Source organism: Saimiri boliviensis, chromosome 10 (genome assembly GCF_048565385.1).
Source record: "Saimiri boliviensis isolate mSaiBol1 chromosome 10, mSaiBol1.pri, whole genome shotgun sequence".
Classification (NCBI taxonomy): domain Eukaryota; kingdom Metazoa; phylum Chordata; class Mammalia; order Primates; family Cebidae; genus Saimiri; species Saimiri boliviensis.
In genome coordinates, this window is record NC_133458.1 from 88243696 (window position 1) to 88264630 (window position 20935).

The window sequence follows — 20935 nt, forward strand, 5'->3', positions numbered from 1 at the left end:
CCTTTTCTGCTCAGAAACCTTCACTAACTGTGCCCAACTTCCCGAACGCTGTCCAGCTTCCATAAGAGCTCACACACTCATACCATCCTGTATTGGTTGTCATACCTCAAGGGATCTCACGCTAATCTTTGCCTGTTGAAACCTAGTCATTTTGTTGAGGCTCAATTTCAATGTTACCTCATCCTTGATTGGATCATCTGACTTAGCGAGGCTTTGGAGATCATCTGATCTTTTGAGTTTTAAGAAAATTTATTTTTATCAAGTAAAAACTGGTTTGGAATCCCCAAATATAAAGCATGTCTTTTGTGTTTGAAGAGGGATAAGGGGGCCTGAGCTCATGGATGTGATTTCTTCCTGGCTTCCTGGCCATGGCCTCTGAAGGGACCCCATGCAATACTTAGGGCTCCATGGAATAGAATTGGAAATGCAAAGTGAGACTCTTTACAGAGGAGGATGCAGAATTTTGATGAGAAGCCACAAGAGGGAAGGACAAAGGGTTTAGAGCCCAGGTCCCTTAGTTCCTGAGCTGGTTTGGTATTCCTGTCATGACACCATGTTGTCTCCCAACTGTTTTGGTTCCATAACACATAGCCCTCCTGATAGACATTCTGTTGTGTAGAATAATTATTGTTTGTGACCCTTGCTTACTCTGATAGATAATAAAACAATTTAAGTCAGAGAATGTGTTTTACCTTTTAGCAACGTGTTCACCACTCAAATGGTATTTAGACTTAGCACAGTGCATTCTTCATAATTGGCAGTTACTGAATCATTTATCAAATATTTATTGAGGGTTACAAAATAGTCTTTAGAACCTTTGAATTTTGCACTTCAGCTACACAGGTAGAGTTCCATCACTATGGGTGGTTTTGTATGACAGAACAATTTCAGTTTCCCAGGAGATGACCCAGAAGAACAATGCTTTGTTAGCGGGGACACAAGAAATGCTTTTCAATGGTAGTTAGGCCCCATGCATGGCTCCTGAGAGAAAATAACTTGCTTTTGTCCTATTTGCATTGTAGGCAGGGAGAGCAGAGTTGAGTTGGTACCTGAACTATTTATTGTGTCTTTTGTCCTACGTAGAGTAGGAATTAACCTTTCTTCCCTTTGCCTCTTTTCCCTTCAAAAAATCCTAGTCACCTAAAATAAACCCAACCTCAGTGCTCCAACAAGGAGGAGAATGTACAGAGCTTTGAGAGCTAGAGAAAAGGAGAGGATGTGATTGATTCCGTTTTCACCCTTGCCCCACCATTTTAAAGCATATTTTTTTTCACTTGCCGGATTACTTAACGTGGCTGGCTTCCATTTCTAGTTGTTAGAGATCAACAAAGTCATTTCCCGAGCTGTTTTTTTGTTTTTTGTTTTTTTTTTTTTTAGACGGAGTCTTGCTCTGTTTCCAGGCTGGAGTGCAGTGGTGCAAACTTGGCTCACTGTAACCTCCACCTCCTAGGTTCAAGCGATTCTTCCACCTCAGCCTCCCGAGTAGCTGGGATTACAGGCACGCGCCACCATGCCTGGCTATTTTTTGTATTTTTAGTAGAGACGGGGTTTCACCATGTTGACCAGGATGGTCTCGATCTCTTGACCTCGTGATCCGCTCACCTCAGCCTCCCAAAGTCCTGGGATTACAGGTGTGAGCCGCCGTGCCCGGCCCCAGAGCATTTTAGTTTTATTCCCACAGCAGCAAAAAAATTGGGAGATTTGTGTTTATTTTGAAAAGATTTCCTTGAATTCTCAGATGAGAACAATTCTGGTACATGCTTTGGTGTTCTGAACCCAGCAGTGCCAGTGAATCAGCCCTAGTTCCAAGCCTTTTCATCACTTTCATCTTTTTTTTTTGATAAACTCATTATGTAAGAATGAAAAGATGTCATGGGTTAGTGTAAGAAATTACAATCATTTACCTGGGTATGGTTGCTCATGCCTATAATCCCAGCACTTTGGGAGTCAAAGACAGGTGAATCACTTGAGCTCCCAAGTTCAAGACCAGCCTGAGCAACATGGTCAAACCATCTCTACAAAAAACAGAAGTACCCAGGCATGGTAGTGCACGTCTGTAGTTCCAGCTACTCAGGAGACCGAGGTGGGAGGATCACTTGAACCCAGGAGGTGAAGGTTTCGGTGAGCTGAGATCATGCCAGTGCATTCCAGCCTAGGGGATACGGCCAGATCTTGTCTCAAGAGGGGAAAAAAAAAAAAAGACGTTAGAGTAATTTAATCCTATAGGATTGATTTGTTTTAGGAATTAAAGTAATTTCCCATTTATACCTTTGCTTTTGCAGGAATTACCTGAAAGATGGGAAACTACCAAAAAGACTGCAGCAACTGTCAGACATGAAGTCTCACCCCTCCATAATGCCGAAGTAACTCTTATAAGGAAAAAATGTATTTTGTTTGATGTAAGCTAGTTACCAAGTTTTTGCTTTAAGAAAAGTTTTACAAGAATAATCGAAGTATTTGTTTGAAACTGACTTTTTCCACCCCCCTACTAATCAGGAAAAGCAGGCAGAATTCAGAGAGAGATTCAGATGCTATGCCCCTCTTGGATTTAATGCAGAAAATCCGTACACAGCACTTGATAAGGTAATATAGATCTCAAATATCTTGTGTGCATTACAGTAGCCACTTTAAAAAATAGAAGTTTAGACACAAAATACTGCCACATACTGCCTTCATTTAGCTGTTACAGGAATTATTTAAAACCCAGTTAAAAGCAATTTTCCCCCAAGTAAATTGTATTATATTCCAAATCATGCCTGCCCACACCATCATCATCACTGTATTAGGGTTCTCTAGAGGGACAAGACTAATAGGACAGATGTATATATGAAAGGGAGTTTTATTAAGGAATGTTGACTCACACCATGACAAGACAAAGGCCCACAGCAGGCTATCTTCGAGCTAAGGAGCAAGGAAGCCAGTCTGAGTCCCCAAATCTCAAAAGCAGGGAAGCCAACAGTATGGCCATCAGTCTGTGGCCAAAGGCCTGAGAGTCCCTAGCAAGCCACTGGTTTAGATCCAAGAGCCCAAAAGCTGAAGAACTTGGAGTCCAGTGTTCAAGGACAGGAAGCATCCAGTTTGGGAGAAAGATGGAGGCCAGAAAGACCAATCTAGTCTAGTCCTTTCACATTCCTCTGTCTACTTTTATCCTAGCTGTGCTGGCAGCTTAGATGGTGCCCACCCAGATTGTGGGTGGGTCTGCCTCTTCCGGTCCACTGACTCAAATGTTAATGTCCTTTGACAACACCCTCACAGACACATCCAGGAACAATACTTTGTATCCTTCAGTCCAATCAAGTTGACACTCAATATGTATGTGTGTGTGTGTGTGTGTGTGTGTGTGTGTATATATTTTTTAATTATACTTTAGATTCTGGGGTACATGTGCAGATCATGCAAGATTGTTGCATAGGTACATTCATGGCAAGGTGGTTTGTTGTCACCATCCCCCCATCACCTATACCTGACATTTTTCCCCATGTTATCCCTCCCCAACCCTCCCTCCTGCTATCCCTCCTGAAGCTCCCCCTCAACAGACCCCAGTGTGTGATGCTTCCCTTTTTGTGTCCAAGTGTTCTCATTGTTCAACACCTGCCTATGAGTGAGAACATGCAGTGTTTGATTTTCTGTTCTCGTGTCAGTTTGCTGAGAATGATGGTTTCTAGTTTCATCCATGTCTCTACAAAGGACACAAACTCATCGTTTTTTATGAATGCATAGTATTTCATGGTGTATATGTGCCACATTTTTTTCCTCCAGTCTGCCATCGATAGGCATTTGGGTTGGTTTCAGGTTTTTGCTATTGTAAACTGTGCCACAGTGAACCTATGTGTGCATGTATCCTTATGATAGAATGATTCATAATCCTTTGGGTATATACCCAGTAATGGGATTGCTGGGTTAAATGGAATTTCTATTTCTGGATCGTTGAGGACTCACCACACTGTCTTCCATAATGGTTGAACTAATCTACACTCCCGCCAACAGTGTGAAAGTGTTCCTATTTGTCTACATCCTCTCCAGCATCTGTTGTCTCCAGAATTTTTAATGATTGCCATTCTAACTGGTGTGAGGTGGTATCTCAGTGTGGTTTTGATTTGCGTTTCTCTAATGACCAGTGATGAGGAGCATTTTTTTGTGTGTTTGTTGGCCGCATATTTGTCTTCTTTTGTAAAGTGTCTGTTCATGTCCTTTGCCCACTTTTGAATGGGTTTATTTTTTTTCTTTTGGAAATCTGTTTCAGTTCTTTGTAGTTTCTGTATATTAGCCCTTGGTGTGATGGGTAGATTGCAAAAATTTTTTCCCATTCTGTTGGTTGCCAGTTTAATGATTGTTTCTTTTGCTGTGCAGAAGCTGTGGAGTTTTATTAGGTCCCATTTGTCTGTTTTGGCTTTTGTTGCCATTGCTTTTGGTGTCTTAGTCATGAAGTCATTGCCTGTGCCAATGTCTTGAATGCTTTTGCCTAGGTTTTCTTCTACAGTTTTTATGGTGTTCTTACGTTTAAATCTTTAATTCATCTGGAGTTAATTTTTGTATAAGGTGTCAGGAAGGGGTTCAGTTTCAGCTTCCTGCACATGGCTAGCCAGTTTTCCCAACACCATTTATTAAACAGGGAATCCTTTCCCCATTGCTTGTTTTTATGCAGTTCATCAAATATAAGATGGTTGTAGATTTGTGGTGTTGCTTCTGAGGCCTCTGTTCTGTTCTATTGGACTATATCTCTGTTTTGGTACCAGTATCATGCTGTTTTGATTGCTGTAGCCTTGTAGTATAGTTTGTAGTCAGGTAGCTTGATGCCTCCAGCTTTGTTCTTTTTGTAAGTTTTGCTTAGAATTACCTTGGCTATGTGGGCTCCCTTTTGGTTCCATATGAAATTTAAAGGGTTTTTTTCCAGTTCTGTGAAGAAGGCCAATGGTAGCTTGATGGGGATAGCGTTGAATCTATAAATTACATTGGCAGTATGGCCATTTTCACAATATTGAGTCTTCCTAACCATGAGAGGAATGTTTTTCCATCTGTTTGTATCCTCTCTTATTTTCTTGATTGGTTTTTTGTAGTTTTCTTTTTTATTTATTTATTTATTTATTTATTTATTTATTTTTTAATTGCATTTTAGATTTTGGGGTACATGTGAAGGACATGCAAGTTTGTTGCACAGGTACACACGTGGCAATGTGGTTCACTGCCTTTCTTCCCCTCACCTGTATCTGTCATTTCTCCCCATGCTATCTCTTCCCACCTCCCCACTCCCCCGTCCCTCCCCCATTTCCCCCCAACGGACCCCAGTGTGTAGTGCTCCCCTCCCTGTGTCCATGTGTTCTCATTTTTCAACACCCACCTATGAGTGAGAACATGTGGTGTTTGATTTTCTGCTCTTGTGTCAGTTTGCTTCTTGAAGAAATTGAAGAGATCTTTTACCTCCTTTGTTAGTTGTATTCCTAGGTATTTTCTTCTTTTTGTAGCAATTGCAAATGGGAGTTTGTTCTTGATTTGGCTCTCTGTCTGTTACTGGTATATAGGAATGCCTATGATTTCTGCACATTGATTTATATCCTTAGATTTTGCTGAAGTTGCTTATCAGCTTAAGGAGAGTTACGGCTGACATGATGGAGTCTTCTTAATGTACAATCATGTTTTCTGCAAATAGAGACAATTTGACTTCTTCCTTTCCTAAATGAATACACTTTATTTCTTTTTCTTGCCTAATTGCTCTGGTTGGAACTTCCAATACTATATTAAATAGGAGTGGTGAGAGAGAGCATCCTTGTCTAGTGCCAGTTTTTAAAGGGAATGCTTCTAATTTTTGCCCATTCAGTATGATATTGGCTGTGAGTTTGTCATAAATAGTTTTTATTGTTCTGAGATACGTTCCATCGATACCTAGTTTATTGAGAGTTTTTAGCATAAAGAGCTGTTGACTGTTGTCGAAGGCCTTCTCTGCATCTGTTGAGATAATCATGGTTTTTGTCTTTGGTTCTGTTTATGTGGTGAATTACATTTATAGATTTGCGTATGTTGAAGCAACCTTGCATCCCCAGGATGAAGCCTACTTGATTGTGATGGAAAAGCTTTTTGATGTTCTGTTGGATTTGGTTTGCCAGTATTTTATTGAACATTTTTTTCCTCTGTGTTCATCTTGAATATTGGCCTGTAGTTTTCTTTTTTAGTTTTGTCTCTGCCAGATTTTGGTATCTATGATGTTGGTCTCATAGAAAGAGTTAGGGAGGATTCCCTCTTTTTGTATTGTTTGGAATAGTTTCAACAGGAATGGTACCAGCTCCGCCTTGTATGTCTGGTAGAATTTGGCTGTGAACCCGTCTGGACCTGGACTTTTTTTGCTTGGTAAGCTACTAATTGTTGCCTTGACTTCCAACATTGTTATTGGTCTATTCATGGTTTCAACTTGCTCTTGGCTTAGTCTTGGCAGTGTGCAAGTGTCCAGGAATTTATCTTTGTCTTCCACATTTACTCATTTACTGGTTTATGTGCATGGAGTTGTTTGTAGTAATCTCTGATGGTAGTTTGTATTTCTGAGGAATCGGTAGTGATCTACCCTTTACCAATTTTTTAAAATTGCATTTTAGGTTTTGGGGTACGTGTGAAGGACATGCAAGATTGTTGCATAGGTACACACATGGCAGTGTGATTTGCTGCCTTCCTCCCTATCACGTATATCTGGCATTTCTCCCCATGCTATCTCTCCCCAACTCCCCACCCCCTGGTGTCCCTCCCCTATTTTGCCCCCGACAGACCCCAGTGTGTGATACTCCCCTCTCTGTGTCCATGTGTTCTCGTTGTTCAACACCCACTCACCCTGTGAGTAAGAACATGTAGTGTTTGATTTTCTGTTCTTGTGTCAGTTTGCTGAGAATGATGGTTTCCAGGTTCATCCATGTCCCTATAAAGAACACGAACTCATCATTCTTGATGGCTGCGTAATATTCCATGGTGTGTATGTGCCACATTTTCCCTGTCCAGTCTATCATCAATGGGCATTTGGGTTGGTTCCAGGTCTTTGCTATTGTAAACTATGCTGCAATGAACATTGGTGTGCACGTGTCCTTATAGTAGAATGATTTATAATACTTTGGATATATACCCAGTAATGGAATTGCTCGGTCAAATGGAATTTCCATTTGTAGGTCCTTGAGGAATCACCACACTGTCTTCCACAATGGTTGAAAATTTACACTCCCACCAACAGTGTACAATTGTTCCTATTTCTCCACATTCTCTCCAGCAGCTGTTGTCTCCAGATATTTTTTTTAAATTGCATTTTAGGTTTGGGGGTACATGTGAAGAACATGCAAGATTGTTACATAGGTACACACATGGCAGTGTGATTTGCTGCCTTCCTCCCTATCACGTATATCTGGCATTTCTCCCCATGCTATCTCTTCCCACCTCCCCACCCCCCGTTCCTCCCCTGTTTCCCCCCAACGGACCCCAGTGTGTAGTGCTCCCCTCCGTGTGTCCATGTGTTCTCATTGATCAACACCCGCCTATGAGTGAGAACATGCGGTGTTTGATTTTCTGCTCTTGTGTCAGTTTGCTGAGAATGATGGTTTCCAGGTTCATCCATGTCCCTACAAAGGACGTGAACTCATCATTTTTGATGGCTGCATAATATTCCATGGTGTATATTACCACATTTTCCCTATCCAGTCTATCATCATTGGGCATTTGGGTTGGTTCCAGGTCTTTGCTATTGTGAACAGTGCTGCAGTGAACATTTGTGTGCATGTGTCCTTATAGTAGAATGATTTATAATCCTTTGGATATATACCCAGTAATGGGATTGCTGGGTCAAATGGGATTTCTATTTTTAGGTCATTGGGCAATCGCCACACTGTCTTCCACAGTGGTTGAATTCATTTATATTCCCACCAACAGTGTAAAAGTGTTCCTGTTTCTCCACATCCTCTCCAGCATTTGTTGTCTCCAGATTTTTTAATGATCGCCATTCTAACTGGTGTGAGATGGTATCTCAATGTAGTTTTGATTTGCATTTCTCTCATGACCAGTGATGAGCATTTTTTTCATATGTTTGTCGGCCTCATGTATGTCTTCTTTTGAAAAGTGTCTGTTCATATCCTTTGCCCACTTTTGAATGGGCTTGTTTGTTTTTTTCTTGTAAATCTGTTTTAGTTCTTTGTAGATTCTGGATATCAGCCCTTTGTCAGATGGGTAGACTGCAAAAATTTTTTCCCATTCTGTTGGTTGCCAGTTCACTCTAATGACTGTTTCTTTTGCCGTGCAGAAGCTGTGGAGTTTTATTAGGTCCCATTTGTCTATTTTGGCTTTTGTTGCCAATGCTTTTGGTGTTTTGGTCATGAAGTCCTTGCCTACGCATATGTCCTGAATGATTTTGCCTAGGTTTTCTTCTAGGGTTTTTATGGTGTTAGGTCTTATGTTTAAGTCTTTAATCCATCTGGAGTTAATTTTCGTGCAAGGTGTCAGGAAGGGGTCCAGTTTCTGCTTTCTGCACATGGCTAGCCAGTTTTCACAACACCATTTATTAAATGGAATCCTTTCCCCATTGCTTGTTTTTGTCAGGTTTTTCAAAGATCAAATGGTTGTAGATGTGTGGTGTTGCCTCTGAGGCCTCTGTTTTCTTCCATTGTTCTTATCTCTGTTTTGGTACCAGTACCATGCTGTTTTGAATACTGTAGCCTTGTAGTATATTTTGAAGTCAGGTAGTGTGATGCCTCCCGCTTTGTTCTTTTTGTTTAGAATTGACTTGGCTATGCGGGCTCTCTCTTGGTTCCATATGAAGTTTAAGGTGTTTTTTTCCAGTTCTGTGAAGGTCATCGGTAGCTTGATGGGGATAGTGTTGAATCTGTAGATTACTTTGGGCAGTATGGCCATTTTCATGATATTGATTCATCCTAACCATGAACATGGAATGTTTCTCCATCTGTTTGTGTCCTCTCTTGTTTTATTGAGCAGCAGTTTGTAGTTCTCCTTGAAGAGGTCCTTTATGTTCCTTGTTAGTTGTATTCCCAGGTATTTTATTCTCTTTGTAGCAATTGTGAATGGCAGTTCGTTCTTGATTTGGCTCTCTTTAAGTCTGTTATTGGTGTATAGGAATGCTTGTGATTTTTGCACATTGATTTTGTATCCTGAGACTTGGCTGAAGTTGCTTATCAGTTTCAGGAGATTTTGAGCTGGGACAATGGAGTCTTCTAGATATACAATCATGTTGTCTGCAAATAGAGACAATTTGACTTCCTCCTTTCCTATTTCAATACCCTTTATTTCTTTTTCTTGCCTGATTTTTCTGGTTAGAACTTCCAATACTATATTGAATAGGAGTGGTGAGAGAGCACTTGTGTAGTGCCAGATTTCAAAGGAAATGCTTCCAGTTTTCGTTGTAAATAGCTTTTATTATTTTGAGATAAGTTCTGTTGATACTTAGTTTATTGAGGGTTTTAGCATAAAGGGCTGTTGAATTTTGTCAAAGGCCTTCTCTGCATCTATTGAGATAATCATGTGGTTTTTGTCTTTGGTTCTGTTTATGTAGTGAATTATGTTTATAGACTTGTGTATGTTGAAGCAGCCTTGCATCCGCGGGATGAATCCTACTTGATCATGGTGTATAAGCTTTTTGATGTGCTGTTGACATCAGCTTGCCAGTATTTTATTGAAGATTTCTGCATCTATGTTCATCATGGATATTGGCCTGAAGTTTTTTTTTTCTTGTTGAGTCTCTGTCAGGTTTTGGTATCAGGATGATGTTGGTCTCATGAAATGATTTGGGAAGGATTACCTCTTTTTGGATTGTTTGGAATAGTTTTAGAAGCAATAGTACCAGCTCCTCTTTGTAGAGTTTTTTAAATCTTGCTCCTCTAGTTCTTTCAATTTTGACGATAGGATTTCCATTTTAGATAATTCATTGTTTTTCATGTGGGCAATTAATGCTATAAATTTCCCTCTGGAACTGCTTTAAATGTGTCCCTGAGATTCTGGTACATTGTGTCCTTGTTCTCGTTGGTTTTGAAGAACATCTTTATTTCTGCCTTCATATCATTGTTTATCCAGTCACCATTCAGGAGCCAGTTATTCGGTTTCCTTGAAGTTGTGTGGTTTTGAGTTAGTTTCTTAATCCTGAGATCTAATTTGATTGCACTTTGGTCTGATTTTCATTCTTTTGCATTTGCTGAGGGGTGATTTACTTCCAATTATGTGGTCAATTTTAGTGTAAGTGCAATGTGGTGCTGAGAAGAATGTATATTCTGTGGCTGTGGAATGGTGCATTCTGTAGATGTCTGTTAGGTCCACTTGTTCCAATTTTGCATTCAAGTCCTGTATATCCTCGTTGATTTTCTGTCTTGTCGCTCTGTCTAATGTTGACAGTGGAGTGTTAAAGTCTCCCATTATTATTGTGCAGGAGTCTAAGTCTGTTTGTAGGTCATTAAGAACTTGCTTTATTTATTGGGTGTTCCTGTATTAGATGCACATATATTTACGATAGTTAGCTCTTCTTGTTGTATTGATCCTTTCACCATTATGTAGTGTCCTTCTTTGTCTCTTCTGATCTTTGTTTAAAGTTGATTTTATCAAAAACTAAAATTGCTTTTTTTTGCTTTCCATTTGCTTGATAGATGATCTTCTATCCCTTTATTCTGAGTCTGTTTGTGTCTTTGTGTGTGAAATGGGTGTCTTGAATACAGCATACTGATAGGTTTTGACTTTTTACCCAGTTTTCCAGTCTGTGTCTTTTGATTGGGGCATTTAGGCCATTTACATTTAATGCTTATATTTTTATATGTGAATTTGATCCTGTAATTTTGTTACTGGTTCGTTGTTTTGCCTGTTGGTCGATGCAGTTTCCTCATTGCATCATTGGTCTTTACCATTTGGTTCATTTTTGCAGTGGCTGGTACTGGATTTTTTTTTTCTGTGCTTAGTGCTTTCTTCAGGAGCTCTTGAAGGGCAGGTCTGGTGGTGATGAAATCTCTCAGTAATTGCTTGTCCATAAAGGATTTTATTTCTCCTTCACTTATGAAGCTTAGTTTGGCTGGATATGAGACTGTGGATTGAAAGTTCTTTTCTTTAAGAATGCTGAGTATTTGTCCCCACTGTCTTACGGCATGTAGAGTTTCTGCTGAGAGAGCTGCTGTGAGTCTGATGGGCTTTCCTTTGTGGGTGACTCAAACTTACTTTCTGGCTGCCCTTAGCACTTTTTCCTTCACTTCAACCCTGGCGAATCTGATGATTATATGCCTTGGGGTTGCTCTTGTTGAGCAGTATCTCTGTGGTGTTCTTTGTATTTCCTGAATTTGAGTGTCGGCCTGCTTTGCTAAGTTGGGGAAGTTCTCCTGGATAATATTTTGAAGAGTGTTTTTCAGCTTGGATTCATTTCCCCCGTCCTTTTCAGGTATACCGATCAAGCGTAGATTAGGTCATTTCACATAATTCCGTATTTCTTGGAGGCTTTGTTCATTTATTTTCACTTTTTTTTCTCTTTTTTTGCCTTCTCTTTTTATTTCATTGATTTAATCTTTGATCTCTGATATCCTTTCTTCTGCTTGATTGATTCAGCTGTTGAAACTTGTGTGTGCTTCACGAAGTTCTTGTACTGTGTTTTTCAGCTCCATCAAGTTGTTTATGTTCTTCTCTAGGCTGATTATTCTAGGTAGCATTTCATCTAAATTTTTTTCAAGGTTTTTAGTTTCTTTGCATTGGGTTAAAACATGTTCTTTTAGCTCAGAGAAGTTTGTTATTACCCATCTTCTGAAGCCTGCTTTTGTCAGCTAGTCAAAATCGTTTTTTGACCTGTTTTGTTGCCATGCTGGTGAGTGATGATCTCTCTGGGAAGGAGAAGTGTTCTGGACTTTGATGTTTTCATCCTTTTTGTGCTGGTTTCTTCCTATCTTCTCTGAGTGGACTTCCTTTCTGTAAGTTGGGGTTATTTCTTCTGTATGAGGCTTTCTTCTGTATGTCGCCTGGGTCTGCAACTCTGGGTGGTTCTCAGCAAGGTGGCGTTTTCCTAGTCTGTGCTGCCGAAGTCTCGGAGTGAATTGTTGTATCAGATTCAGAGAACTGAGGAGGATCAATGCACCCTATCCTCCATGCCTGATACACTTTCCAGGTGGGGCAGTGCCCTGCCTTGCTTTGGCTGGACGCCTTTGGGCTGCTTTCACTGCCTTTTTTCAGGGGTTAATCCCGCTGTTCAACCAGTCCCTTTAAAACAAAACCAGCACCTTGCTTGGAGATGTGGATATCGCTCTGGTTCTGTCTCACTCGGTTGTAGCTGCACTCTGGAGAAACTTCCTTTTGTCACTTCCCAAGAATCGACACTCAGTGTTAACTATCAAAATCATCATAGTAATCCTACTAGAGAGAATAACAACTACTCCTATTTTTTGAGCACTTACTATATAGCAAGAATTTGATGAAGCATATGACTTACATTACTGCTTTTTAATTCTCACAGTGTTTCTGTGATATGGCTTGTATTAATTTTCCTATTTCAAATAAAAAGCTTGTATAATTAAGTAATTCCTTGCAGATTTGTGTAGGTGACAGAACTAGGATTACCATTCTGGCCATCTGAACTTTTTTTTTTTTTTAAATCAGAAATTTTAACCACTATATGCTTTCTCTTGTGATGCTTTTGCTCATAACTTTTAACCATAGTCAGGGAAGCCCGTAACTTATTCTTAACCCTGGTCATGAAACTTGTTGAATCATTCAATTCTGGTTTATAGTGAACAACTGTACTTTATTATAGTTGACTATAAGAATGAATATGGTGGGTGAAGAATCCGAATGGTAATTCATAGAACACATGAAAATATGTTTTAAACTTTTATTAGAAAAAACATGTCTTTGCTTCTCTAGGAACTTAGCACCCATAATAAGAAAATAATTGTTTGAAGTTAAGATTTAGGAGCTGGGCACCTTTATGAGTTGCTCATCTAGCCTGTCACCCTGATTTCACTGAATGCTGGAAGTAGTCTTTCCTCTTTAGCTGGGTGCAGCTGACAGAGCCCTTACGTCTCCTTCTAAATTTTGGGTTGAATTAAGATTTAATTGCTTTAAACTTATTCAGAAAACATTATTCTATAGCATCATGTTGCCTCTTTCACTTGGCAGAAGAAAATTGGTTAATATATTCATTGAAAAGGGAGTAAGTTAGAGTATGCTAATATCTTTTTTTGTTTTTTTTTTTTAAGATTATGTCTAAATTGCAGGTGGTCTGAACAGATTGTGGATGGGGAAACGTTTTTACTTGACTAACCAACATGCTCTATGTAAACATTTACTACAGTTATTTATTGAATTTTATCGTGTTCATGCTATACTATAACAGCAAATAGTCACATATTTAAAAGTCAGAGATGCTTATACTTTTAAGTACAGGGATATTTTGAATGTAGTAGAGCTGGGTGAACTTTTTCTTGAAGTCCTGTTCTTGGTGTGCTTGTTCAGACATATCTAATGTTAGTCTAGTTACAGTCAGCTAAAGGCACATGTATACTTGTTCTGGGCTGGAATGGTGGACCTGGTCCTGAAGGTATCTCAGTCCACAAGACAGAAACCACTGACCTGTGAATAAGGGTAACAGTGCAGTGAATCTCTCCAATTAAAATGAGTTTTCCTGGTAAAGTGCTTCCGTTTCTTCATAGCCAGAGATACAGTGACCACATGATAACCAGTTGAATTATCATATTGGATAGTTCTGCCTTTCCTTTCTCTTCCTTTTGTTTTTCTTTCTTTTTCTGTTATTTTCCTTTAACAGTCTCACTCTGTCACCCAGGCTCTGTGCAATGGCATGATCTGAGCTCACTATGACCTCTGCCTCCCAGGTTCAAGCGATTCTCCTGCCTCAGCCTCTTGAGTAGCTTGGGATCACAGACACACACCACCATACCCACCTAATTTTTGTATTTTTAGTAGAGGCAGGGTTTTATAATGTTGGCCAGTCTGGTCTTGAACTCCTGACCTCCAGTGATCTGCCTGCCTCAGCCTCTCAATGTGCTGGGATTACAAGCATGAGCCACTGTGCCCAGCCGTAACTGAGTATATGTTTCTAGGAATAATGGAATTAGTATAAGTAATAGGAAAAAAAAGGATTAAAAATAAATCAAAGGGAAGTTGGTTTTGGAGATTATGGTTGACCAGACATTTTTAAAAGTTCTCTTTTGTAAAACAGATGCTGAATACATATTTACCAATGTATAATTTTAAAACTGTTGAGCTTACAAGAACGTAAGACAAATCTCTAAAGGGCAAGAAAAAGTAGAGACAAATGCAGAGTCCTGTGCTGCTCTAGTGACAATGAAAATATCAGAAGTCTAGAACTATGAGATTAAGTTTCTCATGGGGAACTAGAAGATGCTCTTAAGGGTGATACCCTCATTGGAGAGTGGGCAAAAGAAGCCTATGAGATTGCTGTGGGTCTTCACTAATTCTCAGAGTAGGGTGACAAAACAAGAGAAGGATACTCTGGGAGTTTGTAAACATATTCCTGTTCTCACAAGGGTCTATGAGCCAGTTTTATACTACCCCTATGATTAAGGAATATCTAAGCCAGGAAATTGAAATGGTTACAAGTACCTCTTTCTAGCAACTAGTGGAAGCAAACCTAAATCATCTCTTTCAAAAAGCATTCTCATTCAGTCTCTTCAGGGCGTCCAACAGATTAAGTTCAGTCACATATGAGTCCACAGTAAAACAGTAAACACCATTATGCCTAACAGTCAATTGAAAGAAAGCACAGATAGAGATCCATACAAAGCTTCAGATATTAGAAGAAAATAAAAGATAATATTGATAAAAATGAGCAAGTTCTCAGCTTTGAGACCATCAACAATGATCAGTTGAATTTGAAAAAGGGCCGGATACTTACGGAAATGAAAAACAGATTTGTGAAAATCAAAAAGCAACTCAGCAGATGTGTTAAAGAGCTCGTTAAAACTAGACAGAGAATTAGTGAAATGTGAATTACGTTGGAAGAAAGCACTTAGAATGAAGGCATAGGTGTAAGGACATGGAAAATATAAAAGAGCTTAAGAGACACACAGAAGTTAGAATGCCATCCAGCTCTTCTACTTGTACTTCATGTAAGAGAGAATGAACAGAATGCAGTCTGCAAGATAATAGCTGAGACTTTCAAAGGAATGGTTGTGATGGTTGAATTTAGGGGTCAACTTGCTTGGATGAAGGGATACCTACAGAGCTGGTGAAACATAATTTCTGGGTATGTCTGTGAGGATACAGTAGAGACCGCTTTGTGAGTTGATGGACAGAGTGGGGAAGATCCACCTGCTGTGCAGGTGGGCACTGTCTGATTGGCTGGGGGCCCACATAGAAGAGAAAGGCAGAGGAGAGGCAAATTCGCTGTCTCCCCTGGAAATGGAATACTTTATTCTGGTCTTGCACATCAGAATTCCAGTGTCCCTGGACTTAAGACTCCAGGACTTGAACCTACAGCTCCCCACCCTCAGCGTCTGATTCTCAGGCCTTTGGCCCCAGACTGAGGATGACACTATCAGCTTTCTTGTTTCTGCTGCCTTTGAAATTGGACTGAGCTACGCTACTGGCATCTGGGTTGCCAGCTTGCAAATGGCTTATTGTGAGCCAGTACCCCTAATAAAATTTCCCTCGTATATTTATTTATTTTATCCTATTCATTCTATCTTTCTGGAGAACTGTGACTAATACACTGGTCAAAGCATGAATCACTAGATTCAGGAAATTCACCGAATCCCAGCCAGGATAAATATAAAGTCTGCATCTAGACACATCACAGCAAACTGCGGAATACCTAAAGCAAAAAGATTTTCAAAGCAACCATATAGAAAAGACTGGTCAACTGTTCAAAATGATGATTAGGTTAAGAGCATACTTCTCATCAGCAACAATGGCAGCCAGAAGGTAGTGGATGATGTCTTTTAATTCTACTGGGAAAAATTATATCTCAGTGACAGTGAAATGAAGATATTTCAGGTAAACAAAAATGTAATGTATTTACCACCAGTAAACCATCACTAAAATAACTCTACTTATTTGTAGTGATGAATAACTAGTTATAACTGTAGTTATACTCCAAGCCAACAATGCCAAATTTGGTTTTTAGAGAAGACTAGCTCTATGGACAAACATCCAGTGTAATCAAGGGAAAAATAGAAATAAAATTAACAGTATTAGAATAAAATAGGGAAGGATCGTACAGAAATGGACTTTCAAAAATATAGAGCACTATTCATATGAAACTTAAAATAGGTAAATTTTTGGAAAAATACAATTTACCAAAACTGTCTCAGTAAATCTGAGTACTCATGTAACTATTAAAACTTAGCCAGTAGGAAAATAAAAAAAAATAGTAACCAATAGTTTAAAAACAAAAAATTTTCCAACAGAGAGGTGAAGACGCCCTGATGGCTTTCAGATGAATCTAAACAGATCTCATTCACATGATTCTAGGAACCTGAAGAAGAATGAACATTCAAAAATTATTTCATGAAGCATGTCTGATTTTTGTACAAGGATAGTATGAGAAAAAATACAGATCAGTGTTTCTCATGTACATATAGATATAAACATACTGAACAATCAAATTATACCAATTTATTAACCAGTTGGGTTCACTTCAGGAAACTAAGCTTCCCTTACCTTTAGCAAATCAATATAATTAACTACATTAACAGATTAGGAAGAAAAAAATCATATTATCATAAGAAATTCAAAAACTTTAGATATCATTCAACATTCATTCATGATAGAAACACCTAGAAGACATTTTTCACCTAATAAAAGAATAATTAAAACTCTACATAAAATACTATACAATAGGGAATATGAAAATTTCTGGTAGCATTAGTAATAATGGTGCAACATAGGAAAAACCAAAATGACTATTAGACGTAAAGAAACAAATTGTGGTATATTCATATAATGTAGTATTGCGAAGTGGAGGAATGAACACACTTCACACACATCATTGTGAATATATAGATGAACATAAATGTCAATCAAGATGTATGCAAGTATATATATTTCAAAAACAAACTTTAACATTTAGCACTTAGCAGTAAATTAATGTGAAAATATAAAAATAAGACTATCAAAAGTTTAGGTTTTGTGGTTAAATTTATAGCGGGAAAATAGGGATAAAATTGAAAATGGCATTAAAAGTTACTAGTCATATTTCTTTGGCTAGATGGGGAATAAATGCATAGATCCTGTTATGTATATATAATGTTTCATAATAATACATTTTAAAACTAAGTCAAAGAATTGCAGCTCTTGTTTGTGAAGACGTTACTTGTAAACATGAAAGTAGGATGCTAATATTCTTCTTTACATAGTAGGAATGAAGAGACAGAGTTGGGGTTGGGAGATGTTAGACAAGGATAGAAAATTTTAGGAAAAAGTTCACAAGACTTCTTGTCCAACGTGGTGACTATAGTTAATAGCAATATATTGTATTTTGATAATTGCTGAGATTTTAAATGTTCTCATCATAAAAAATATGCGATGATGAGGTATGTGAGGTAATACACATACTAATTATCTCTATAGAGCCATTTCACAATGCATAGATTTTTTGTTTTGTTTTGGTTTTTTTGAGACAGGGTCTCACTCTGATTGTCCAGGCTGTAGTGCATTGGTGTGATTTCATCTCGCTACAGCCTCAACCTTCCCTGGGCTTAGATCATTATCCTACCTCAGCCTCCCAAGTAGCTGGGACTATAGGCACATGCTACCATGCCCAGCTATTTTTTTCTTTTTTTAATAGTGATGGGATTTTGCCACATTGCCCAGGTTGGTCTCAAATTCCTGGGCTCAAGTGATCCGCCCACTGTGACTTCTTAAAGTGTTGGGATTATAGGCATGTGCCCAACCTCACAATGTGTAGATTTTTCTTTCCTTTATTTTTTTAAAAAATTCATTTATTATACTTTAACTTCTGGGGTACATGTGGGTACATGTGCAGATCATGTAGGTTTGTTACATAGGTATACATGTGCCATGCTGGTGGTTTGTGGCATCGATTGTCCTGTCACCTATGTTAGTTATTTTCCTAATGCTATCCCTCCCCAATCCCCCCAGCCCCTGCTATCTCTCCCCTAGCCTCCCTCCCCCAGGCTTATTGTGAGATGTTCCCCTCTGTGTGTCTGTGTGTTCTTATTGTTCAGTACTGACTTATGAGTCAGAACATGTGGTGGTTGGTTTTCCATTCTTGTGTCAGTTTGCTAAGAATGATGGTTTCCAGTTTCATCCATGTCCCTGCAAAGACATGAGCTCATACTTTTTTATGGCTGCATAGTATTCCATGGTGTATATGTGCCACATTTTCTTTATCCTGTCTATCATTGATGGGCATTTGGGTTGGTTCCAAGTCTTTGCTATTGTGAATGGTGCCACAATAAACATAGGTATACAAGTGTCTTTGTAACAGAATAATTTACAATCCTTTGTGTATATACCCAGTAATGGGATTGCTGGATCAAATGGTATTTCTGTTTCTAGATCCTTGAGGAATCGCCACACTGTCTTCCACAATGGTTAAATTAGTTTACACTACCACCAACAGTGTAAATATGTTCCTGTTTGTCCCCATCCTCTCCAGCATCTGTCTCCTGATTTTTTTAATGATTGCCATTCTAACTGGCATGAGGTGGCATCTCAATGTGTTTTTGATTTGCATTTCCCTAATGACCAATGATGATAAGCTTTTTTTCATGTTTGTTGGCTGCCTAAATGTCTTCTTTTGAAAAGTGTCTGTTCATATCCTTCACCCACTTTTTGATGGTATTGTTTGTTTTTTTCCTGTAAATTTGTTTAAGTTCCCTGTAGATTCTGGATATTAGCTCTTTGTAAGATGGGTAGATTGCAGACATTTTTTCCCATTTGTGGGTTGCTGGTTCACTCCATGGTTTCTTTTGCTGTGCAGAAGCTCTTAAGTTTAATTAGATCCCATTTGTCTATTTTTGCTTTTGTTGCCATTGCTTTTGGTGTTTTAGTCATAAAGTCCTTGCCTATGCCTATGTCCTGAATGATATTACCTAGGTTTTCTTCTAGAGTTTTTATGGTGTTAGGCATCACGTTTAAAGCTTTAATTCATCTAGAGTTAATTTTTGTGTAAGGTGTAAGTAAGGGAATCCCATTTCAGCTTTCTGCATATGGCTAGCTAGTTTTCCCAACACCATTTATTAAACAGGGAATCCTTTCCCCATTGCTTGTTTTTGTCAGGTTTGTTAAAGATCAGATGGTTGTAGTTGTGTGACGTTCTTTGCAAGGCCTCTGTTCTATTCCAGTGGTCTATATCTCTTGTTTTGGTGCCAGTACCAAGCTGTTTTGATTACAGTACCCTTATAATATAGTTTGAAGTCAGGGAGCGTGATGCCTCCAGCTGTGTTTTTTTGCTTAGGATTGTCTTGGCTATGTGAGCTCTTTTTTGGTTCCATATGAAGTTTAAGGTGGTTTTTTTCCAATTCTGTGAAGAAAGTCAATGGTACCTTGATAGGGATAACATTGTATCTGTAAATTACTTTGGCCAGTATGGCCATTTTCACGATATTGCTTCTCACCAACCGTGAGCGTGGAATATTTTTCCGTCTGTTTGTGTCCTCTCTCATTTCCTTGAGCAGTGGTTTGTAGTTCTCCTTGAAGAGATCCTTCACATCCCTTGTTAGTTGTATTCCTAGGTATTTTATTCTCTTTGTAGCAATTGTGAATGGGAGTTCACTCATGATTTGGCTCTCTGTTTGTCTGCTATTGGTGTATAGGAATGCTTGTGATTTCTGTAAATTGATTTTGTGTCCTGAGACTTTGCCGAAGTTGCTTATCAGCTTAAGGAGATTTTGGGCTGAGATGATGAGGTTTTCTAAATATACTATCATGTCATCTGCAAACAGGGACAATTTGATGTCCTCTCTTCCCATTCAAATACTCTTATTTCTTTCTCTTGCCTGATGGCCCTAGCCAGAACTTCCAATACTATGTTGGATAGGAGCAGTGAGAGAGGGCATCCTTGTCTTGTGCCAGTTTTCAAAGGGAATGTATATTTCAAAGCATCATGTTGTATGTGATAAATATATGCAATTTTTATTTGTAAATTGAAAAAGGAGTTCATGGCTGGGCGCAGTGGTTCACGCCTGTAATCCCAGCACTTTGGGAGGCCGAGGTCGGTCGATCATGAGGTCAAGAGATCAAGACCATCCTGGCCAAGATGGTAAAACCCCATCTCTACTAAAATACAAAATTAGCTGGGCATGGCGGTGTGCGCTTGTAGTCCCAGCTACTAGGGAGGCTGAGGTAGGAGAATTGCTTGAAGCCAGGAGATGGAGGTTGCAGTGAGCCGAGATCACACCACTGCACTCCAGCCTGGATCCTGGCAACAGGGCAATACTCTGTCTCAAAAAAAAACAAAGAAAAAAAAAAGTTGAAGGCTGATGGAACAGAAAAGCATAAGTATAGATATTTAAACTTCAGAGAAACTAAAGCTGTAGAATTGTTGAATCTTGGGAGGAGGATTGAGAAAATAGAGAGTGGAAAACAAAGTCAAATCCTTCTTTTGCAAATCGAGTTGTAACCGAGTATATTGTCTAAACTTGATCAATCAAGAAAGAGCAGCTTGAGCACAGAATTGGGAATTACAGAAACAGCATCCAGACGAATGAGAGTGAAACTGCACAATTGCTTTCCTGCCCTGCAAACACTTCTGTACACTTGAACTTTTACCATGTAAACATAGTGCCTTTTTGTTAATTAAAAAAAAAAAAAAAAAAAAAAAAAGACGCAGTGGCTTATGCCTATAATCCGAGCACTTTGGGAGGACAAGGCAGGTGGATCACAAGGTGAGGAGTTCGAGACCAGCCTGACAAACATGGTAAGCCTGTCTCTACTAAAGATAGAAAAATTAGCCAGGTGTGGTGGCACGCACCTGTAATCCTAGCTGCTCAGGAAGCTGAGGCAGGAT

General features: G+C 39.0%; 1 protein-coding gene across 1 annotated transcript in view; it reads left to right on the plus strand.

Annotated features, from left to right (window-relative positions):
• DNAH11 (dynein axonemal heavy chain 11) overlaps positions 1-20935 on the plus strand; it is a 396587-nt gene that overhangs the window by 83273 nt on the left and 292379 nt on the right. The window contains exons 19-20 of the mRNA XM_074379604.1: positions 2283-2399; positions 2497-2583. Coding sequence (XP_074235705.1) covers positions 2283-2399; positions 2497-2583 — 204 coding nt within the window. The remainder of the gene's footprint in view (positions 1-2282; positions 2400-2496; positions 2584-20935) is intronic.